Source organism: Macaca mulatta, chromosome 19 (assembly GCF_049350105.2).
Source record: "Macaca mulatta isolate MMU2019108-1 chromosome 19, T2T-MMU8v2.0, whole genome shotgun sequence".
NCBI lineage: Eukaryota > Metazoa > Chordata > Mammalia > Primates > Cercopithecidae > Macaca > Macaca mulatta.
The window spans coordinates 44295615-44314511 of NC_133424.1; the positions used below are offsets into that span (position 1 = coordinate 44295615).

The 18897-nt window shown below is 48.1% G+C and overlaps 1 protein-coding gene across 1 annotated transcript in view; it reads right to left on the minus strand.

Moving 5' to 3' along the window:
• RHPN2 (rhophilin Rho GTPase binding protein 2) overlaps nt 1-18897 on the minus strand; it is an 85959-nt gene that overhangs the window by 24289 nt on the left and 42773 nt on the right. Inside the window, exons 4-7 of the mRNA XM_028838610.2 lie at nt 17668-17743; nt 10183-10260; nt 8919-9043; nt 4131-4297 (exon numbers count right to left, since the gene is read on the minus strand). Of these exons, the coding sequence (XP_028694443.1) occupies nt 4131-4297; nt 8919-9043; nt 10183-10260; nt 17668-17743 (446 nt within the window). The remainder of the gene's footprint in view (nt 1-4130; nt 4298-8918; nt 9044-10182; nt 10261-17667; nt 17744-18897) is intronic.

The following is an 18897-nucleotide window of genomic DNA, read 5'->3' on the forward strand; positions in this document are numbered from 1 at the left end:
CTGGTCTCCAACTCCTGGATTCAAGTGATCCTCAGGACTCAGCCTCCCAAAGTGCTGGGATTACAGGTGTGAGCCACCTTGCCTAACCAACAAAAAATTTTTTTAACTTCTGGAGATGGTTAGTGGTAATGGCTGCACAACACTATAAATGTACAAATGCACTTAATGCCACTGAACTGCACACTTAAAAATGGTTAAAATGTGCTTCTGGTTGGCAGGATAATTTTAAAATTTTAAAAATGTAAGATAATCATTAAAATGGTAATTTTATGTTCTAAGTTATGTTACTATAATAAAAAAACTGGTTAAAATAGTACATTTTAAGTTATATATGTATATTTTAACACTATTTATTTATTTATTTATTTATTGAGACGGAGTCTCACTCTAATGCCCAGGTTGGAGTGCAGTGGCATGATTTCAGCTCACTGCAACCTCAGCCTCCCAGGTTCAAGCGATCCTTCTGCCTCAGTTGCCCAACTAGTGGGGATTACAGGTGCCCACCACCATCACACCCGGCTAATTTTTGTATTTTTAGTACAGACAGGGTTTCACCATGTTGGCCAGGTTGGTCTTGAACTCCTGACCTCAGGTGATCTGCCTGCCTCGGCCACCCAAAGTGCTGGGATAACAGGTGTTAGCCACCCCACCCAGCCTTTTAACTCAATTTTTAAAAACTGGATTATCTTCCAAAACACTTGCATCTCTATTGAGTAAAGAAACCAGCCTGCTCCCCACAACTCGTGTCACCTGGGACAAAATTCCATCACGACAGTCATGGAGGTGAAAGCAGAGAGCAGGCAGAAGGACTGAGGGGCTCACAGAGGGCCAGGCTCACACATAAGATCTGAGTCATTCAGCAGTCCAAGGCTTTTCCCCTGGACCTCAAGAAAGATCTATTCTGGCCAGGCACGGCGGTTTTATTATGCCTGTAATCCCAGCATTTTGGGAGGCCGAGGCAGGCAGATCACCTGAGGTCAGGAGTTCGAGACCAGCCTGGCCAACAAGGCAAAACCCTGTCTCTACTAAAATTATAAAAATTAGCCAGCCATGATGGTACACACCTATAATCCCAGCTACTCAGGAGGCTGAGCTAGGAGAATCGCTCAAGCCCAGGAGGCAGAGGTTGCAGTGAGCCAAGATCTCACCACTGTACTCCAGCCTGGGCGACAGGCTGCCTCAAAAACAAAAACAAAAACAAACTCAATCCCTCTGCTCCAATGGAAATTTTCACGCTGCAGCCCTCCGCTGACTTCTTTATAGTTTAGTAAATTAACTGTCCAAAGCACTAATTGACAATCAATCTGGAAGTGAAATAGAACCTCTGATATGAGTCCCATCCAACTGGTTCCTCTGGTTTTGTTGCTGAGCAAAAAAAAAAAAAAACCACGCTGCAGAGGGATGGCACCTGCTGTTTTGAGCTGTGAGCTCCCTGGGGGTTCCCTCACACTCCCCACCGTTCTCCCGCTTGCTTCATTTTGTCTATAGTTTGTCTCCATTGCTGTAATCTCAGAGACAGGACACAGTGTGCCTGCCTAAGATTCCTCAGAAAGATGAGTCCAGAAAAAAGATTTACAGCAAAAGAAATCAACTTATACTTGGAATCTTAGCATATCGCTTCATCCCAAGAGACCAATCTTTTATTTTTTTAATTAATTATTTTGTGAGACAAGGTCTTGCTCTGTCGCCCAGGCTGGAGTGCAATGGCGTGATCTTGGCTTACCACAGCCTCGGCTGATCCTTCCATCTCAGCCTCCCAAGTAGCTGAGACTACAGGCATGCACCACCAGGCCCAGCTAATTTTTGTACTTTTTGTAGATACTGAGTTTCGCCTTGTTGCCCAGGCTGATCTCAAATTCCTGGACTCCAGCAATCCACCCACCTCAGCTTCCTAAAGTGCTGGGACTACAGGCATGACCCACCATGCCCAGCCTATATTTTTAATTAAAAAAAAAAAAATCTTTTTAGGGACGGAGTCTTACTCTGTCACCCAGGCTAGAGCACAGTGATGCAATCATAGCTCACTGCAGCCTCAAACTCCTGGGCTTAAGTGATCCTCCCATCTTAGCCTCTGGAGTAGATGGAACTATGGGTGGACACCACCATGCCTGGCTAATTTTTAAATATTTTGTAGAGACGGGGTCTTCCTGTGTGGCCCAGGCTGGTAGGACCAATCATTGTAATATCAGAAATTTCACAATGAGTCAAAGTGGCAAAGCTATGGTTCTTCACAAGCTTGCAGGGCAAAGTGATATCAAACAATGATCCATACAGATGGACAGGGATCACACCCCAAACAGAAAGTCGATGATCAGCCCAGAAGGCAACACGCTATAGAGCTAGCCTGGGACCACACTGCAGTCTACACTGTGCCCTGCTCTTGCATCCCTCCCCACACGTAGTCTGACCTGCTACGGGGGAGCAAGGCAGAACCTGCAGGCACGTGTGAGCTGGGCCAGGCTCGCTCACAGCACTGGGTCTGGTGACCCTGGTCCTCTATAGGTGTAAGCACTAGGCTGCTTTTCTCCTCGACCCCGCACCTCGTTCTCACACTAAGATCACCTGAGGTCAGGAGTTTGAGACCACCCTGGCCAACATGGCAAAACCTCATCTCTACTAAAACTACAAAAATTAGCCAGGCATGGTGGCAGGCGCTTGTAACCCCAGCTACTTGGGAGGCTGAGGTAGAAGAATTACTTGAACCCAGTAGGCAGAGGTTGGAGTGAGCAGAGATCGTGCACTGCACTCCAGCCTGGGTGACAAGAGCAAGACTCTATCTCAAAAATAAATAAATAAATAAAATAAAATAACAAAAGACAGTTCCCAGAAGAACAGAACTGAGCTATGAGACATCTTTTGAATGCATCACTTGACAAACGGTTGAGAACACCCACTTCATGCTGGAGAAGTTGGCAGAATGCAAGTGATATAAAGGCACGGAGGGGCCGGGCACAGTGGCTCACACCTGTAATCCCAGCATTTTGAGAGGCTGAGGCGGGTAGATCACCTGAGGTCAGGAGTTCGAGACCAGCCTGGCCAGCATGGCGAAACCCTGTCTCTACTAAAAATACAAAAATTAGCCGGCCATGGTGGTGAGTGTCTGTAATCCCAGCTACTCAGGATGCCCAGCTAATTTTTGTACTTTTTGTAGATACTGAGTTTTGCCTTGTTGCCCAGGCTGATCTCAAATTCCTGGGCTCCAGCAATCCACCCACCTCAACCTCCTAAAGTGCTGGGATTACAGGCATGAGCCACCATGCCTGGCCTATTTTTTTAATTAAAAAAATTTTAATTAAAAAAATTAATTTTAAAAAATCAGGAGGCTGAGGCAGGAGAATCACGTGAAACTGGGAGGTGGAGGTTGCAGCGAGCTGAGATTGCACCACTGCACTCCAGCCTGGGCGACAAGAACAAAACTCCATCAAATAAATAAATAAATAAAGGCACGGAGAGTAATACGCACTGATAAGGTACACCTGATACAAGAAAGGGAAGCCTACAGTTTCACTACTTGGGGAAAGTTATTCTGCTCTTCATGACAGTGTTGAAAGAAACAGTTATGTACTGCCATCCCAGGCGCCACTTGTCTGGAAAAGATTAATCGTCAGCCACAGGATTCACCAGGTACATCAGCCATCCCAGACTGAGGTCTGAACCACCGAGCAAGTTTCTTTCTTTTTTTTTTTTTTTTCTTTTTTTGAGACGGAGTCTCGCTGTGTCTCCCAGACTGGAGTGCAGTGGCACCATCTCGGCTCACTGCAAGCTCCACCTCCCGGGTTCACGCCATTCTCCTGCCTCAGCCTCCCGAGTAGCTGGGACTACAGGCGCCTGCCACCACGCCCAGCTAATTTTTTGTATTTTTAGTAGAAACGGGGTTTCACCATGTTAACCCGGATGGTCTCGATCTCCTGACCTCGTGATCCACCCGCCTCGGCCTCCCAAAGTGCTGGGATTACAGGCGTGAGCCACCACGCCCGGCCGAGCAAGTTTCTTAATGGGAAGTTACACCAGAGCTGGAGACTGGTCTGGCCCTTGCGGGGGATGACCTGTAGACCCTCTTCAGTAAGGGGTCCCCTGGTGTCACCGGGCGGGGCCAAGGCTCTGTCTGGTCAGCCCTGGCGGAGACATACCTGCGGCTCTCTGAAAGGCGTCTATGGCACTCTCCAGCCCAGCCTGCGTCTGCCGATCGCACCGGGTCCCGATCTGGGTGTAGAGGGCCCCAGTGTTGAACAGGACACTGGCCTTCTCCAGCAGCAGGTTCTGCTGGCTGACCGGAACCCCAGTGAGGGAGTCATACCTATGTGAAAGAAATGCATTCTGAGAATTCACATTACTTGGCTAGTTAATGTTACTTTTGGATGCAAGTGGAAAACTTTTTTTTTTTTTTTTTAAGAGTCAGGATCTCACTGTGTTGCCCAGGCTGGAGTGCAGTGGTGTCATCACAGCTTACTGCAGCCTCCAACTTTAGGGCTCAATTGATGCTCTCACCCCAGTCTCACAAGAATGGCTGGGATTACAGGTGCATGCCACCATACCTGCCTATTTTTTTTTTTTTTTTAATTTTTGTAGAGATGCGGTCTTACTATGTTACCCAAACCGCTGTCAAACCCCTGGGTTGGCCAGGCGCAGTAGCTCACATCTGTAATCCCAGCACTTTGGGACGCCAAGGCGGGTGGATCACCTGAGGTCAGGAGTTCGAGACCTGCCTGGCCAACATGGTGAAACCCAATCTCCACTCAAAATACTAAAATTAGCCGGGCATGGTGGCGGGCGCCTGTAATCCCAGCTACTCAGAAGACTGAGGCGGGAGAATCGCTTGAACCCAAGAGGTGGAGGTTGCAGTGAGCTGAGATGGCACCACTGTGCTCCAACCTGGGCAGCAACAACAACAACAAAACTCATTTCTTCAAGAAAATTCAAGAATGCACATGCACTGAGGCTTTTGTTTCCAAGCAAGATGACAGCACTAATCACACTGACCATCACAGCCACACACAAAAATATCTGACGGGCTAACTGGATAAACACACCATGGGACATCCAGACAATGGAATATTACTCAGCACCAAAAATGGAGAAATGCACCAGCAAGCCATGAAAAGATGCAGAGGACACATTACTAAGTGAAAGAGCCAACCTGAACATTGCTACCTACTGCACAGCACGCTGTATGATTCCAATGTTCTGAAAAGCCAAATCCCTGGAGACAGAAGAAAGATGGGGATTGCCAGGACTTAGGGGGAGGGAGGAAGGAACAGGCAGAGCACAGGGGATTTTTCCAGCAGTGAAACTCTTCTGTATGACACTGCAAAGGCGGATCACTGTCATTCTATGTTGGCCAAAAGTCACAGAATACACAAGTGCAGGAATGAACCCTAATGGAAACTATGGACTCTGGGTGATAATCATGTGTCAGGTAAGTTCCTCGATTATAAAAAAAGAAAAAAAATGTGCCGGGTGCAGTGGCTCACACCTGTAATCGCAGCACTTTGGGAGGCTGAGGCAGGGAGATCATGAGGCCAGGGATTGAGACCAGCCTGGCCAACATGGTGAAACACCTTCTCTACTAAAAATACAAAAATTAGCCAGGCATGGTGGGGCACACCTGTAGTCCCAGCTACTCAGGAGGCTGAGGCAGAAGAATCACTTGAAACCAGGAGGCGGGGCCGGGCGCGGTGGCTCAAGCCTGTAATCCCAGCACTTTGGGAGGCCAAGACGGGCGGATCACGAGGTCAGCAGATCGAGACCATCCTGGCTAACCCAGTGAAACCCCGTCTCTACTAAAAAATACAAAAAACTAGCCGGGCAAGGTGGCGGGCGCCTGTAGTCCCAGCTACTCGGGAGGCTGAGGCAGGAGAATGGCGTAAACCCGGGAGGCGGAGCTTGCAGTGAGCTGAGATCCGGCCACTGCATTCCAGCCTGGGCGACAGAGCGAGACTCCGCCTAAAAAAAAAAAAAAAAAAAAAGAAACCAGGAGGCGGAAGTTGCAGTGAGCCGAGATCGCACCACTGCACTCCAGCCTGGGCGACAGAGCGAGACTCTATCTCAAAAAAAAAAAAAAAAAAAAAGTACCAGGCTGGTGCAGTGGCTCATGCCTGTAATCCCAGCACTTTGGGAGGCTGAGGTGGGCAGACAGCTTGAGTCCAGGAGTTCGAGACCAGCCTGGGCAACACAGTAAGACCCGGTCTTTGTAAGGAAAAAAATATGCCACTCTAAATAATAAAGCCTATCTTTAAAAAAAAATTTGGGCCAGGTATGGTGGCTCACACCTGTAATCCCAGCACTTTAGAAGCCAAGGCGGGTGGATGGCTTGAGCTCAGGAGTTTGAGACCAGCCTGGGCAACATAGTGACACCCCGTCTCTACCAAAAATACATGGTGGTGGCATGTGCCTTTAATCTCAGCTACTTGGGAGGCTGAGGTGGGAAGATGGCTTGATACTGGGAGACAGAGGTTGAAGTGAGCTGAGATCACACCACTACACTCCAGCCTGGGTGACAGAGTGAGACTCCGTCTCAAAAAAAAAAAAAAAAAGGTGTGTATATGTATACACACACACATATACGTGTGTGTGTGTGTGTGTGTGTGTATATATGTGTATATATATGGCTTCTCCTAAATGAAACATGGCAATTAATAACCCCTCATAATTCTTTCTGAAATCTAAAAACTCAGGATTTGTTTTAATTTGTTCTACCTTTTTATTTTTTCAAAGTCTCACTCGGTTGCCTAGGCTGGAGTACAGTGGCATGATCATGACTCACTGCAGCCTCGACCTCCTGGGCTTAAGCGATCCTCTCATCTGAGCCTCCCAAGTAGATAGGACTACAGGCACGCACCACCCATGCCTGGCCAATTTTCTCTAATTGTTTTGTAGAGATGGGGTCTCACTGTGCTGCCTAGACTGGTCTCAAACTCCTGGGCTCAAGTGATCCACCCACCTTGGCCTCCCAACATGCTGGGATTCCAGATGTGAGCTTGTTTTATTTATTTATTTAGTTAGTTAGTTAGTTAGTTAGTTATTTTTATTTTTTGAGAAAGAGTTTTGCTCTTTCGCACAGGCTAGATAGAGTGCAATGGCACCATCTTGGCTCACTGCAGCTTCCGCTTCCCGGGTTCAAGCAATTCTCCTTCCTGCCTCAGCCTCCCAAGTAGCTGGGATTACAGGCACTCCCCACCATGCCTGGCTAATTTTTGTATTTTTAGTAGAGACAGGGTTTCACCATGTTGGTCAGGCTGGTCTCAAACTCTTGACCTTAGACGATCCACCCACCTCGGCCTCCCAAAGTGCTAGGATTACAGGCGTGAGCCACCGCACCTGGCCCTAGGACTTGTTTTAAAGTTTACTCATGAACCAAGGGGTGTGCAGACAGCTTCTCCCTAATTCATGACTAAGGAGAAACCACCTTTCGCTTTTTGGCCATGCAGACAGCCTGGTGCATTGTTATGCAAAGTCATCCCCCTTTTCTTTGCTTTACATGAGGAAGGCATCAGTAGATCTATCAGCTGTAGAAACATTTGACTCTGATACACCCCTGACCTTCTAGGATATGTTCTCCTTTCACTGACACTCCTAATGACACTCAGAGAAGGGGTGTAGCACCTCCAAAGTACTTCTTTTAGGTGTTTGGTTTTTTTTTTTTTGACAGAGTCTCACTCTGTCACCCAGGCTGGAGTGCAGTGGCATGATCTCGGCTCACTGCAACCTCTGCCTCCCGGGTTCAAGAGATTCTCCTGCCTCAGCCTCCCAAGTAGCTGGGACTACAGGCATGCGCAACCATGCCCGGCTAATTTTTGTATTTTTTAGTAGAAACAGAGTTTCACCATATTGGACAGGCTGGTCTCCAACTCCTGACCTCATGATCTGCCTGCCTCAGCCTCCCAAAGTGCTGGGATTATAGGTGTGAACCACCGCGCCCAGCCTTTTTTTCTTGTTTGAAACAGGGTTTCACTCCTATCACCCAGGCTGGAGTGCGGTGGTGCGATCTCGGCTCACTGCAACCTCTGCCTCCCGGGCTCAAGTGATTCTCCCGCCTCAGCCTCACAAGTAGCTGGGACTACAGGTGCATACTTTCATATCCAGCAAATTTTTGTATTGTTTGTAGAAAGGGGGTTTTGCCATGTTGCCCAGGCTGGTCTCAAATTCCTGGGCTCAAGTGATCTGCCCACCTCAGCCTCCCAAAGTGTTGGCATTATAGGCGTAAGCCACTGTACCCGGCCTCCCAAGTATTTAAACTATACTAATCTTTGAAAATACCAATTGGGTCTACAGTCATACCACCCTGACGAGCCTGATCTTGTCTAAAAATACCAATTGTGGAGAAGAATCAAATGTTCTACTTCCATTTTTTAAATCTGATCTAAACTGAGTGAGTAGCTCATGCCTATAGTCCCAGCTACTCAGGAGGCTGAGGCAGAAATATCACCTGAGCCCAGGAATTCAAGACGAGCCTGGGCAACATAGCGAGACCCCGTTTCAAAAGAAACCTGATCTATTTCTGTTGGTGCTTTTGTCTCACTGGACAACACCTGACTTTCTCTTTCTCTCTATTTCCCTCCTTCTCTCTCACTCACACATACCCATGCAAGCCCTCCCTGTCCAATCTGAGACAAGAATCTTGCTTCTGGCTAATTACACTTCAGAGCCCCGTGCTTCCCCAGTGATACAACAAGCAAGAAAAATGTCTCTTGTCCTTGGCTCGCTTGTTCTGAGAAGCAAGAGGCCACAGTCTGTTGGAGCCATCTCCCCACAGATCACCTTCATAAATAAATACCAATGTATTGACATATTTTTAGACTTCCCCAGATAAATGCAAGATAGGAAAGGGGGCTGAGGCGCACAGGGGCGCCCACAGAGGGGCGTCTGTGATGCTGAGGCTCCGTGGCACGTGAAGCTTCGGCACAGACCTCAGCACTTACCAGGTGAACAGGAGTCCCATCTGCCGCGTGGGTGGGAAGAATCGACTCTCGACAAAGCCCAGCTGGATGAAGTACGTCATCAGCAGTTCCACCCCGGCCTCATCCCGGCTGGGCGTCCGACAAGCCTGCAAGGAAAAGAACCCCAGAGGGCATAAGCAGAGGAAGACACGGCTGACGGCCCTTCCTGGAAGGTGCCCTGCACACACCAGCAGTTACCAACCTGTAACTATTTCTGCAGTATGACGACCTCACTGCCGGCGTTGTAAACTCTAGGAGGGTTGGAAAAAACCTGGGAGGAAGTCAGAAATCCTGGAATCCAGGAGGCAGATCTCTCCCCTTCTATGGTTTTCCTTTTTTTTTTTTTTTTTTTTTGAGACGGAGTCTTTGCTCTCTCACCCAGGCTGGAGTGCAGTGGCGCCAACTCGGCTCACTACAAGCTCCGCCTCCCGGGTTTACGCCATTCTCCTGCCTCAGCCTCCCGAGTAGCTGGGACTACAGGCGCCCGCCACCTCGCCCGGCTAGTTTTTTGTACTTTTAGTAGAGACGGGGTTTCACCGTGTTAGCCAGGATGGTCTCGATCTCCTGACCTTGTGATCCGCCCGTCTCGGCCTCCCAAAGTGCTGGGATTACAGGCGTGAGCCACCGCGCCCGGCCGCTTTTTTTTTTTTTTTTTGAGACGAAGTCTTGCTCTGTCACCCAAGCTGGAATGCAGTGGTACGATCTTGGCTCACTGCAACCTCCACCTACCAGGTTGAAGTGATTCTCCTGCCTCAGCCTCCCAAGTAGCTGGGATTACAGGCATTTGCACCATGCCTGCCTCATTTTTGTATTTTTAGTAGAAACGGGGTTTTGCCATGTTGGCCAGTCTGGTCTCAAACTTCTGACCTCAGATGATCCACCCGCTTCAGCTTCCCAAAGTGCTGGAATTACAGGCATGCACCACCATGCCCAGCTAATTTTGGTATTTTTAGTAGAGACGAGATTTCACCATGTTGGCCAGGCTGGTCTGGAACTCCTGACCTCAAGTGATCCGCCCGCCTCAACCTCCCAAAGTGAAGTGCTGGGATTACATAGGCTTGAGCCACCGCACCCGGCCTCTTTCTACGGTTTTCTTATGCAGCAAGTGGCATGGGTGATCCAGCACCCCCCAAACCATCACCTCCATCCGCCCGCAATTCTGTTAAGACCACAAGCATGCAATTATGGGGTACCCTAAAGACTCGGAAAAGCCACCCTCCCCTCTCTACTGTACACAAAAACTTACTTGTCTCAGATCCATAAGATCTGCAATTTCATCTTCATACAAATAGCCATCTTCACTGTAATGTTCCAGGATAAAATCCTTTAAGAAAAATGAGGTCAGATACTATAAAATGTGATTGAAAACCATATATGTGCATAACAGTAATACGTCAATTGTGAACCCGTTTTTAAAAAGGCTGAATAAAGAAAAACTTATAGGAGACAGAACACTATAGTGATTTTCAAAGTGGGGGCATTTGTTTTCTTAATTTTATGTAGTGTTTTTGGTCGCCCAGGCTGGAGTACAGTGGCACAATCTCAGCTCACTGCAACCTCCGCCTCCCAGGTTCATGCAATTCTCCTGCCTCAGCCTCCTGAGTAGCTGGGATTACAGGCACCTGCCACAACACCCAGCTAACTGTTGTATTTTTAGTAGAGACAGAGTTTCACCATGTTGGCCAGGCTGGTCTCAAACTTCTGACCTCAGGTGATCCATCCACCTTGGCCTCCCAAAGTGCTGGGATTATAGACTTCAGCCACCGCACCAGGCCATAGATTTTTTTTTTTTTATTTTAAATTTTTTTTTTTTAACCAGGGTTTTACTCCTGTTGCCCAGGCTCCACCTCCCAGGCTCAAGCAATTCTCGTGCCTCAGCCTCCCGAGTAGCTGGGATTATGGGCATGCACCACCACGCCCAGCTAATTTTTGGTAGAGACGGGGTTTCACCACATTGCCCAGGCTGGTCTTGAACTCCTGGGCTCAAGCAATCCATCTGCCTCAGCCTCCCAAAGTGCTAGGATTACAGGTGTGAGCCACTGCACTCCACGCCAATGTTTTTAAATGTTGTGTTGCTTCAGTAAAAATGAAGAGTTGAAGTTAGTTTTTTGCTTAAAAATGTCTTTGTGCCCTCGCACCGTGGCTCCCATCTGTAATCCCAGCACTTTGGGAAGACCAGGCAGGTAAATCACTTGAGCCCAGGAGTTCAAGACCAGCCTGTGACCTATACATTCGACTATACTGCAAACACCGCAGATATTCAGGGGCTCAGACTTGCAATTCCGGGCCTCCCTCAGGACTTGGACAAGTTTCCCAGCACAGACCCTGAGGGTAGGATTGTCATAACAGTCCCCAGACATGGGTTTCCTTTGCCAAAAAGACCCTTAACCATGTTATAAAGGCATTTTATTTTATTTTATCTTTGAGGCAGGATCTCACTTTGTCACCTAGGCTGGAGTGCAGCGGCGCGATCTCGGCTCACTGCAGCCTCGACTTCTCTGGGCTCAAGCAATCCTCCTACTTCAGCCTCCCAAGTAGCTAGGACCACAGGCATGTGCCAGCACACCCAGCTAATTTCATTTTTGTATTTTTTAATAGAGATGGGGTTTTGCCCTGTCGCCCCACCCCTACAAGTGCTGGCTCCCCCAAGCTGCAAGAAAGGTGATCACATAGATTGTTCAATTACGTCTTCCCAATGACTGTGAGTAACCTCTTTATACAACTTCTACATTAAAGCTCCTCCTGTTTTTGTGTGTTCAATGCACAGACACACAAACAAACACTTGTCCTACAAAAATGGATTTGTACTACATATACAACTCTGCTGTGCCTTCTTTTTCTTTTTGTTTTTTTAAGAGATGAGGGTCTCACTCTGTTGCCCAGGGTGGAGTGCAATGGTGCAATCATAGCCACTGCAGCCTCGAACTCCTGGGCTCAAGTCATCCTCCCACTTCAGCTTCTCCAGTAGATGGGACTCTAGCTATGCGCCACCACACTCAGCTAACATTGTTATTTTTCATAAAGACAGAGTCTTCCTATGTGGCCTACAACGGTCTCGGACTCCTGGCCTCAAGTGATCCTCCCACCTCAGCTTCTCAAAGTGTTGGGATCACAGGCATGAGCCACCACACCCAGCTGACTATGCTTCTTTTCTTTAAACATGGCCATGGGCTGGGTATGGTGGCTCATGCCTGTAATCCCAGCACTTTGGGAAACTGAGGCAGGTAGCTCGCTTGAGGTCAGGAGTTCCAGACCAGCCTGGCCAACATGGTGAAACTCCGTCTCTATTAAAAATTTTTTTTAATTTTTTAAATTAAAAAAAAAAATAGTTGAGCATGGTAGTTAAAAGGGATCAGGTGTAGTGACTCTTGTCTGTGATCACAGCGCTTTGGGAGGCCAAGGTGGGAGAATCACTTGAGACCAGGAGTTTGAGAACAGCCTGGACAACATAGTGAAACCCCATCTCTACAAAAAATAAAAAATTAGCCGGGCGTGGTGATGCACACCTGTAGTCCCAGCTGCTCAGGAGGCTGAGGCAGGAGGATCACTTGAGCCCAGGAGGTTGAGGCTGCAGTGAGCCATGATCATGTCACTGCACTCCAATCTTATGTTCACCTCATAAAAGTCAAAGAGGATTTTGATTAACTTATATATATATTCCTGGATTTGAAAGTTAGTAAACTAGGCTAGACTAACATACTTAGTGGGATAAAAAAAATTATCTAACTGGCCAGGCACAGTGGCTCACACCTGTAATCTCAGCGCTTTGGGAGGCTGAGGCAGGTGGGTCACCTGAAGCCAGGAGTTCAAAACCAGCCTGGCCAACATGGTGAAACCCCCCGTCTCTACTAAAAATACAAAAATTAGCCGGGCATGCTGGCAGGTGCCTGTAATCCCAGCTACTCCGGAGGCTGCCGCAGGAGAATCGCTTGAGCCCAGGAGGCGGAGGTTGCTGTGAGCTGAGATTGAGCCACTGCACTCCAGCTTGGATGACAGAGTGAAACTTCGTCTCAAAAACAAAAACAAAACAAAACAAAAATCCTAACTGAAACCCACTGTAAACATTAGGGACAAAATGAGAATTTCCACCATCACTGTTATTACTTAGCCTAATTCCAAACATTCTCTAGCCCACACATTAAGAAAAATAAGAGACATAAAGTATTAGAAAGGAACAATCAAAATAATTTTTTGCAACATAACAGCATGTTTATAAAACCCAACAGCATCAACTGAAACATTACGAAATTAATAAGAATTCAATAAAGTGGCAAAGAAGTCAACATATAAAAGTCAATAGTAAAAAAGAAAAGTCAATATTCTTCCTTTCTTATACATGCAATAACCAATTAGAAAAACTTAACAGACAGTCAGGTGCGGTGGCTCACATCTGTAATCCCAGCAGTTTTCAAGGCTGAGGCTGGCAGAACATTTGAGGTCAGGAGTTTGAGACCAGTCTGGTCAACATGGTGAAACCCTGTCTCTACTAAAAATACAAAAAATTAGATGGGTATGGTGGCAGGTGCCTGTAATCCCAGCGACCCAGGAGGCTGAGGCAGGAGAATCACTTGGACCTGGGGGACAGAGGTTGCAGTGAGCCAAGATTGCACCACTGCACTCCAGCCTGGGCGACACAATGAGACTGTCTCAGAAAAGAAAAAAAAAAAAAAAAAAAAAACCCTAACAGAGAAACAATACCTTTCACAATGGCAACAAAAGTACATTTCTAGGGATAAAATTAATATAATTAAGCAGAAAACTATTAAACTTTACTGAAGGACAGATGTTATTTCATTTTCTTTCACTGATTTGGAAAATCTTTTTTTTTTTTTGAGACAAGGTATTATTCTGTTTTCCAGGATGGCGTGCAGGGGCTCAATCATAGCTGACTGCAGCCTCGACCTCTTGGGGCTCAAGCAGTCCCCCCACCTCAGCCTACCTGGTAGCTGGGACTAAAGGTGTGAGCCACTGCGCCTGGCCCTATTTCTTTTTTTTTGTTTTGTTTTTGTTTTTTGAGACGGAGTCTTGCTCTGTCTCCCAGGCTGGAGTGCAGTGGCCGGATCTCAGCTCGCTGCAAGCTCCGCCTCCCGGGTTTACGCCATTCTCCTGCCTCAGCCTCCCAAGTAGCTGGGACTACAGGCGCCAGCCACCTTGCCCGGCTAGTTTTTTGTACTTTTTTAGTAGAGACGGGGTTTCACCGTGTTAGCCAGGATGGTCTCGATCTCCTGACCTCGTGATCCGCCCGTCTCGGCCTCCCAAAGTGCTGGGATTACAGGCTTGAGCCACCGCGCCCGGCCTATTTCTTTAAAATAAAACAAAATCGGCCGGGTGCAATGGCTCATGCCTGTAATCCTAACACTTTGGGAAGCCGAGGCGGGTGGATCACTTGAGGTCAGGAGTTTGAGACCAGCCTGGCCAACATAGTGAAACCCTGTCTCTACTAAAAATATAAAAATTAGCTGGGCGTGGTGGTGGGTGCCTGTAGTCTCAGCTACTCAGGAGGCTGAAGCAGGAGAATCACTTGAACCTGGGAGGCGGAGGTTGCAGCGAGCTAAGATTGCACCACTGCACTCCAGCCTGGGCGAGAGAGCAAGACTCCCTCTCTAAATAAATTTTTTTTTTTTTTTTTTTGAGACGGAGTCTTGCTCTGTCACCCAGGCTGGAGTGCAGTGGCCGGATCTCAGCTCACTGCAAGCTTCGCCTCCCGGGTTTACGCCATTCTCCTGCCTCAGCCTCCCGAGTAGCTGGGACTACAGGCGCCCGCCACCTTGCCTGGCTAGTTTTTTTGTATTTTTAGTAGAGACGGGGTTTCACCGTGTTAGCCAGGATGGTCTCGATCTCCTGCCCTCGTGATCCGCCCGCCTCAGCCTCCCAAAGTGCTGGGATTACAGGCTTGAGCCACCGCGCCCGGCCTAAATAAATTAATTAATTAAATAAAATAAAACAAAATCACACTGTGAAGCTTCACTGATTATAAAATATCACACGAACACCCAGGTCAGATTTGAAATGGAATTGCCCTAATTCAGTCTGCTGAACCACTTCTGCAGTACCTGTGTTTCTCTCAAATAGGAAAGAGAAAAAATACAACAGAAAGTCCCTCAAACGTTCTCATTTTCATATGATTGACATTTGTAGAGACTCTTTTAGGCTAAAATGACATGGTTGGAAGCCTGTGCCGAATGGCAGCTGGCCATGGCCACAACATGTGAATATTTTCATTTGCTTTAATGTGGAATTCAGCACATGACCCAAATTGAATTCTTAAAAATGCCTATAAAATTCCTAAGTTTCTCCAAGAGACTCTTCCTTTAAAATGCTTGCATTCTTGGCCGGATGCAGTGGCTCACGCCTGTAATCCCAGCATCTTAGGAGGCTGAGGTGGGCGGATCATCTGAGGTCAGGAGTTCAAGACCAGCCTGGTCAACATGGTGAAACCCGTATCTCTACTAGTAAAAATTAGCTGGGTGTGGTGGCACATGCTTGTAATCCCAGCTACTTGGGAGGCTCAAGCAGGAGAATCGCTTGAACCTAAGAGGCGGAGGTTGCAGTGAGCTGAGATCGCACCATTGGACTCCAGCTTGGGGAACAAGAGTGAAACTCCATCTCAAAAAAAAAAGCTCATTCTTGTAGTCCAGCATCAAGCAACAGACAAATTAAATCATAAAGAAACTTCTACAATAGCAGCAACAGACATTTCCAGACACGTGGATTGTTTTGAGTCCCACAGACCAGTGGCAAGTCACATCTATTTTTGTGCAAACTTGGGCCACCCTGCACCTCATCCCCTTTCCCCTCCTTGATGGAATTTGGAGGCAACTGGTTAAAAACTCAAACTGATAGAGTTGAAGAGGGAAGGAAGAGGAGCGTAATCCAGGCACAGGATGGTCTCCCGGCCCCAGCCTGGCGGCACGGTCTCTCCTGTGTTCTCCATTGAAGCACCTCTTCCACTTCCCACTTGAATCCCCCATGGACCCAAGGGCCCTGCAGGCAGGGCTGTGGCCTCCGGCACCCAACACAGTGCCAGACACAGGTGGGCTTATGAGGATCTGCCAAACAGGAGAGGAGTCCAGATACCCAGGGATGTGGCAGGGGGGCACACAAGCAAAGACTCTGGTTATTCAAATATTTAAGGGGAATGAATTGACATCTTTGATTTCCTTTGAAATTGCATCATAAATAAGACAGACTGATGATATTAGCCCTTACCTTCATTTTCTTTTTCTGTTTGTTTTTTGAGACGCAATTTCACTGTTGCCCAGGCTGGAGTGCAGTGGCACAATCTCAGCTCACTGCATCTCCGCCTCCTGGGTTCAAGCGATTCTCTCGTGCCTCAGCGTCCCGAGTAACTGGGATTACAGGCATAGGCCACTATGCCCAGCTAATTTTTTTTTTGAGACGGGATCTTGCTCTGTCGCCCAGGCTGGAGGGCAGTGGCATGGTCTCAGCTCCCTGCAATCTCTGCCTCCACCTCCTGGGTTCGAACAATTCACCTGCCTCAGCCTCTCAAGTAACTGGGATTACAGGTGTGCACCACCACATCCAGCTAATTTCTGTACGTTTAGTAGAGACAGGGGTTTTACCACATTGGCCAGGCTGGTCTTGAACTCCTGAGCTCGAGTGATCCGACTGCTTCAGCCTCCCAAAGTGCTGGGATTACAGGCCTTTAGCCATTACTTTCTTTTTTTTTTTTTTTTTTTGAGATGGAGTCTTCCTCTATTGCCCAGGCTAGAGTGCAGTGGTGTGATCTCGGCTCACTGTAGACTCTGTCTCCTGGGTTCAAGCGATTCTCCTGCCTCAGCCTCCCGAGTAGCTGGAATTACAGACGCCCACCACCGTGCCCGGCTAATTTTTGTATTTTTTATTAGCGACGGGGTTTCACCATCTTGGCCAGGCTGGTCTGGAACTCCTGACTTCATGATCCACCCACCTCGGCCTCCCAGAGTGCTGGGATTACAGGCATGAGCCACCGCGCCCGGCCTAGCCATTACTTTCAATGGCAAAAACTGCAATTACCTTTGAACCAACCTAACAGACACAAAAATGCACAGATGGACAAATATGTGAGGAAGCAATGCTGGCAGTATGTTCCTGGAGGAAGTGAGTACACAGGAGTTTGCTATAAAATTCTTAGAATTTTTTGAAAAGTTTGGAAACTTTCATAATAAAATGTTAGAGAAAAAAACTTTAGCTATTCTTCCAAAAACATAGCCTAAACTGGTTACATGATTTAAGAAAAAAAGATACTATTAATAAAAGAGGATATAAGTTTTAAATTTCAAAGCATATCCACTACAGACCCTCTTTGACTTGGCCTCTTGGGGAAGGCCGGCCTGGGTTTCCAACCTGCCTTGTCTAAGACCCAGGAGGAGCTTCAGAAGTCATTAAAGGCCACAACAAAAATCTGGCAGGAATAAACGCACAAATTATGCATGTAGCTGGCTGAGAAGGGCCTCAGGGTCACTCTGTAGATATCAACTGACTCTGCCTGTTGAGCCTAAGGCCATTGCAAGAGATACATATTCTCTATCTCCTTTTTTTTTCTTTTTTTTGGTTGCCCAGGCTGTAGTGCAGTGGTATGATCACAACTCACTGCGGCCTCCAACTCCTGGGCTCAAGTGATCCTCTTGCCTCAGCCTCCCAAGTAACTGGGACTACAGGCATGCGCCACTGCAAATGGTCTATTTCCATTTTAAACACTGAGTCCGGTGCCCATGGCTTTGAGATTTACCTTGAGGACAACTGAAAAGTCGACGTCTTTCGTTTCCTTCAGGCCAAGAGGAATCAGGGGAATCGTAAATGCCTCCCTATGAGGAACACAACAAGGTATATATGAACACCCCAAACCAGACCCCTGGGTATCCCACGGCCTTGTCCCCAGCAGCCCAGCTCAGGTGTGCGCCCTCTCCTTGCCCCATCCAGTACTCACCTAGCTGATGGGCTCATTTTCCATAAGGATGACTCTGGTCATGCCCCACCCTCTGCTCTAAAACTGACCCCAGCTCCCTAAGACTGCTGGACCACCCCGCCTAACACATCATGCCCCTGGTATCTTGACACTGATTTATCTTCCACTCTCAACACCTCAATGCTTCTTTTTTTTTTTTTTTTTTTGAGATGGCATTTTGCTCTTGTTGTCCAGGCTGGAGTGCAATGGCGCAATCTCAGCTCACTGCAACCTCCTCCTCCTGGGTTCAAGGAATTCTCTTGCCTCAGCCCCCCGAGTAGCTGGGATTACAGGCACGCAACACCACACCCGGCTAATTTTTGTCTATTTTTTTAGTAGTGATGGGGTTTCGCCATGTTGGCCAGGCTGGTCTCAAACTCCTGATCTCAAGTGATCTGCCCACCTCAGCCTCTCAATGTGCTGGAATGACAGGCACGAGCCTCTGCGTCCAGCCCAGTCGCAATGCTTCTTTGAGGCAGCTGTGCTGACAGTCTATCCTGTGCCACGTTCTGTGCCCGGTGCACTTGCTGCTCCCACCTGGGTGTACCACCCTGCTGCCCTGCGCCTCCTTTGTCAGCTCCTCACCCCCTCCTCCTCTGCTCCCCTCAGGAGCCCCATCCAACAGAGTGCACCTGCCTCCCAGCCCAGGACCAGACACCCTCCACCTCCTCTCTCCCAGCTGACCACTCAGTAACCACAGGTCACCCAGGGAGTGCTCCGTGAGCCTGCATTCCTAGGGGCAGGGCCAGCAGGAAGTGAACGGAGCTCAGGCTGTGTTTTGCAAACAGGGATTTAGCTCCCTGACCTGTAACAGGAGACCTCCTAGGGCTGCTCAGCCCAGCCCCACAAGAAGGCCAGAAAGGCTGGGCAGGGCGAGGGGACAATGCAGCTGTAAGCTGAACCTCGTTCTGCACAGCTGTGCTACAGCAGGTGAGACCCATCCCAGAGGCATGGAAAGTCGGATCCTGCTGAAGGCTCCTCCAGGCTATGCAGGGCGGGAAGCCAGGTTTGCGG